The sequence below is a fragment of the Sceloporus undulatus genome, chromosome 2, assembly GCF_019175285.1.
Source record: "Sceloporus undulatus isolate JIND9_A2432 ecotype Alabama chromosome 2, SceUnd_v1.1, whole genome shotgun sequence".
NCBI classification, from domain to species: Eukaryota; Metazoa; Chordata; class Lepidosauria; order Squamata; family Phrynosomatidae; genus Sceloporus; species Sceloporus undulatus.
The window spans coordinates 1,312,014-1,317,151 of NC_056523.1; the positions used below are offsets into that span (position 1 = coordinate 1,312,014).

Below are 5,138 nucleotides of genomic sequence, written 5' to 3' on the forward strand. Positions count from 1 at the left end.
GAGAAGGCAGTGGATGATGGGATTGGTGGCAGGCAGAAGGAGAGGTGCAGATGGGCCCCCCCTGGGAGAAGGCTGTGGATGATCCGTGGCAGGCAGAAGGAGAGGTTCAGATGGACACCCTGGGAGAAGTCAGTGGATGATGGGATCGGTGACAGGCAGAAGGAGAGGTGCAGAAGGGCCCCAGGGAGAAGGCAGTGGAGGATAGGATTGGTGGCAGGCAGAAGGAGAGGTGCAAATGGGCCCCCCTGGGAGAAGGCAGTGGATGATGGGATCGGTGGCAGGCAGAAGGAGAGGTTCAGATGGACACCCTGGGAGAAGGCTGTGGATGATGGGATCGGTAGCAGGCAGAAGGAGAGGTGCAGATAGGCCCCAGGGAGAAGGCAGGGGATGATGGGATCGGTAGCTAGCAGAAGGAGATGTGCAGATGGGCCCCAGGGAGAAGGCAGGGGATGATGGGATGGGTTGCACACCGAAGGAGAGGAGCAGAAAGAACATTGGAGGAAACCCCAACCCCCCCCCCATCAAAGCGGGCAAATTTAAACCCCACTTTGCAACAGTGAAACATGCTCAACCCTGCAGAAAAACCCCTGGAAGGACCGCAAGCTTACCTTTCCTCTGCGCCAAGAGCGCTCCTCCCACGGCTTTCCTGGAACCGGCAAGAGGAAAGACCCACCGGAAGGAAAAATGGGGCAAATTGCAACAGGGCATCATGGGAAAGTTGGAATCTGGGGGGCTCTTGCGATGGAGTTCAGGACTGGGAATTCACACCAGACCAGTTCGCACTGAGATCGCACAGAGCCCCAATGCGGATATCACCAATCCACATATTAAGTGCACTCGCCAACACGCGCCAAAAAGAGGAGCCAGTACACAATCAGTTCGGAAGCCCCGCGGAAGGGGCGCACATCCAGCGATGCCAGGTATGAAAGTACATTCGCGTTAGCACGCGAATTTGAATCACCCAGCACGCAAAAGCCCCAGTTCCACACGGCAGAGACCCCATCTGATAAACGCCTTTGGCTGGACAAGCAAATCAGCTCACCACTGTTGTGGGCTGTGATGGCTGGGTCTCCAGTCATCTGAGAACTTCTCCTGAACTACAAAGGGTTAATATGGGAGGAGGAACATGCTAATGAAAGATGACATCACATGCTAATGAGCTGTGACAGCATAGCTGATGTAAGGTCTGACTGACCAACCAGAGAGTAGGGCCGCGAGATTCAAGAACTTTCTATGGGAAATCTTTAAAAGGACTTGTGCAGCCATGCGGTCCTTTGTCTCTCCCTTGATCCTCTCCTGAGGGGGAAACCAGATGCTGTCTCTTTGAGTCTGGGAGACACAGACTCAAGGGAATGCAGGTCGAGAGGCCAGGGGGCCCTCCCTGCATCCAGGAACTCAAAATGACTACAAATCCCATCTGCTGTGAGTAGTTAGGAATGTGTTAGCTAGTGCGTTTAGGCCTTTTGTTATTTTCAACAATGGCTTGTCTGGAATGAATTCTGTAACTATGTTCTTTGACCTGCAAGGCAAAGGGGCTTTGCAAGAGTGTTATAAATTCTTTCTATCCTATTCTATCCCTTTTTAAAATAAACTTCTTTCTTAAAAGCATCTGCTATCTCTATACTCCTATACACGTGCCTAGACTCGGCTATTGAAACAAGATCTCTCTCTCTCTATCCCTCACAAGTCTCAGTGTGTGTGGGGGAAGGAATTAATTCACTGAGTGGTGGCAGCGCGACTATAGGACCTCCAGGGGTCTCATTCTGCTCAACAGGGAGCGAGAATGGAGATCTAGGAGATCCTAGAGGGAAAAGTGTGACAAGAGGGGACTCCCTGGGAGTAAAGGGCCACGCACAGGGCGCCAAAGGCTCCAGGGAAAGGCCCCCAAGTCACCACATGGGCAAACCACAGTTGCTTAAACCTTGTCACTCACATGCACACAATCGTTTCCTGTTTAGAAGTTAAGAAAGAAATCTTAGGGCTCATTCCCACTTACACTTTAAACTGATATCTGATTCACCTTCGATCCATGTTAGTAATCGATTTCAAAAGGTCCGTCATTCCCACTATAAGACCGTATCTTTTCATTATCAATGTAATCGCTTCTTTTTTGGCACAATTGTCCTCCCCGCTAGCTTGCACTGCTTCAAAATGTATGTCAACTACCAGTGACATAAGCAGCAGCCTGGGCAGCCCGGCTTGAGAACTGTAATGTTTTTGGCTGGATCTTAGCCTCTTCTAAGTGGAGAGTTTGGGTCCCACTAAGAGACCACCCACAAGAAGTGGAAAGTCAAGACCAGGCCCTGAGATCTGGCAACCCTAGTAATGGTCAACGTTGGGGGGGGGGGGGTGTTGTTTGCTGGCCCTGTTTGAATGCTGATATCCTGGATTTGTCTTTCTTTCCTTTCAGCATCTCACTCCCTTCTGGATGTCACCATTCTGCAGTGGACTTATGGCTGTGAGCTGAGCGAGGAAGGCCAAATTAAAGCGTATGAAAGGTTGGCTTATGATGGAGAGGAGGTCATGAGCTTCAACCTGGAGACTCTCAAATGGAGGGCAGGATCCGACTCCAAGTCTCAAGCGCTCAAGAGGCTGTGGGATGGTGACGCAGCCTACCGCGAATACCGGAAGCACTTACTGGAGGAGGACTGTGTTGCACTGCTGCGGAAATACCTGGATTATGGGAGGGGGAGTCTGAGGAGGAAAGGTGAGTCCAGAATCAGGGATGGTAGTGGAATAAATGGCTCAGAAGGAAAGTCTAGTACTTATGAATATAGTTGGCCTTCCACATTTGTGGCTTTACCTTTTGCAGATTTGATTATTTGCCATTCATATGTTCTCCCTAGGAATCTCTAAATCTTCCTGTGCAGCTCTGCCAGAAATTGACCATAGAGTTGTGCTGGAGAATCTAGAAGTTCCTAGAGAAAACACTTCTCTAGGCATTTGTAGGTGCTCCAGTATGATTTTGTGATCAACATCTGGCTGATCATTGACCATAGAGTTGCACTAGAGGACCTGGAGATTCCTAGTGAAGTGTTCTCTCAGGTAAAAATAATAGTGTTTTTTTTAATTGGTGGTTTTGCCACATTCACAAGGGTCCTTTACCCCTAATTCCAGCGAATGTGGGGGGAACACTGTGATGAAATATGAAATGTAAACTGCTATTACTTATTACTAAAGTGATAAGAAACGCTGTTAGTGACTTGCAAAGATGTATGATAGGACACCGACAAGGGTACCTGGTGAACAATGGGACCAACACAATGTAAATCCTATTGATCCCATTGTGCAATGGTCATTTTGCCAGCTTTGATATAGTGCAGCGTAACAGCAGCCATTTACTGGATACGGACATTATGGAACTGCCCAGTTCTCTTAATTCTAGCAGATGTATATCAATTTACAAAGATGCCATCTTTGTTACATCTTTGGGCTTCAGTTCCCAGAATTTCCAGCATGGGCAATGAATATGCTCCAACATGGAATGGGCAAGGGGGTGAGGACAATGATCAAGAAAAAGTAACTTTTCCAAGCCCTAGGGCCCCATTGTACTACCTGACCCTGGGAAGCCACCCACCCCGGTTGGATATCCTCCATTGACTTGAGCATTGAACACGGATCATTGCAATTTTCCCAGAACCCCCGGCAGTGAAGGTGCTGCTGCACAAGACAGAGCTGGAGAGCCTGGAGAGCCTCATGTGCCAGATCCGTGGCTTCTACCCCAAAGAGCTGGATGCCAGTTGGATGAAGGATGGGGTCAACATGGAGCAGGAAACCTTCCGGGCCGGAGTTGTCCCCAACTCAGATGGGACCTACCATACCTGGCTCAGAATCATGATTGACCCCAAAGAGAGGGGCCGCTTCCGGTGCCATGTAGAACATGATGGCCTCCCTACGCCCCTCGATGTGGCCTGGGAAGCACCTGCAGGTAAGAGTCTAGGTGGTGGAAATAGGCTTTAAGAGGGGTTGGCAACAGCTCAGCAGGGGAGGGTGCCACCTGACATCACTGGACCTCACTTCTGACCACCATTTTGTCTGATTTTGGGCCACTTTCTTTTCTTTCACCACCACCATCCCCCCCCCCCCAATTGGATGTGCTGCTTCTTAATACTGTATCTAAGATGTTTGGAAACATTTTAGTTTGGGACAAAAATATAGTTGAAAATAATTCAATTTTTTTTTAAAAAAAAAACTGGCAGGTTCTGGGGGATTTGTGGGCTACAGGGGCCACAAATGGGGATCCCAAGAATCATGGAACCACAGAATCATAGAGTTGGAAGAGACCTCAAGGACCACTCCGTCTAACCCCCTTCTGCCATGCAGGAACTCACAGTCAAAGCACACACACCACATACACACACAGAGATGGCCATCCAGCCTCTGTTTAAAGACCTCCAAAGAAGGAGACTCCACCGCTCTCTGAGGGAGTGTGTTCCACTGTCAAACAGCTCTTACTGTCAAGAAGTTTCTCCTAATGTTGAGGTGGAATCTCATTTTGTGTTACTTGAATCCATTGCTCTGGGTCCTTTTCTTTGGAGCTGCAGAAAACAAGCTTTTTTCCTCCTTCAAATGGCACTCCTTCAAATAAACATACCCAGTCTCTCCTCATAAGACATGTTTTCCAAGTCTTCCACCATTTTAGTCCCCCTCCTTTGGACACACGCCAGCTTCTCAGCATCCTTTTTGAACTGTGGTGCCCAGAACTGAACACAGTATTTCAGGTGAGGCCTGACCAAAGCAGAATAGAGTGGCACTATGACCTCCCCTACTTTAGACAGCCTGCATTTTGTCCCTTCTTAAATATTTGAAGTCTCCAGGACCAGATGAACTCCATCCAAGGGTATTAAAAGACCTGGCAAATGTAATATCGGAGCCATTGGCAATAATCTTTTAATACTCCTGGAGAACAGGAGAAATCCCAGGAGATTGGAGGAGGGCAAACATTGTCCCCATCTTCAAAAAGGGGAAAAAAGAGGATCCCAACAATTATCGTCCAGTTAGTCTGACATCAGTACTAGGAAAGATTCTGGAGCAGATCATTAAACAGAGAGTCTGTGAACATCTAGAAGGCAATGCCATCATCACAAAAAGTCAACATGGGTTTCAGAGAAACAAGTCATGCCAGACAAACCTAATCT

General features: G+C 48.4%; 1 protein-coding gene across 2 annotated transcripts in view; it reads left to right on the forward strand.

Moving 5' to 3' along the window:
* The window catches only part of LOC121923014 (major histocompatibility complex class I-related gene protein-like), a 29,906-nt gene that overhangs the window by 8,315 nt on the left and 16,453 nt on the right, over positions 1-5,138 (forward strand). For both annotated transcript variants that reach the window (XM_042453094.1, XM_042453095.1), the window contains exons 3-4: positions 2,411-2,707; positions 3,638-3,928. In XM_042453094.1, the coding sequence (XP_042309028.1) occupies positions 2,411-2,707; positions 3,638-3,928 (588 nt within the window). The remainder of the gene's footprint in view (positions 1-2,410; positions 2,708-3,637; positions 3,929-5,138) is intronic.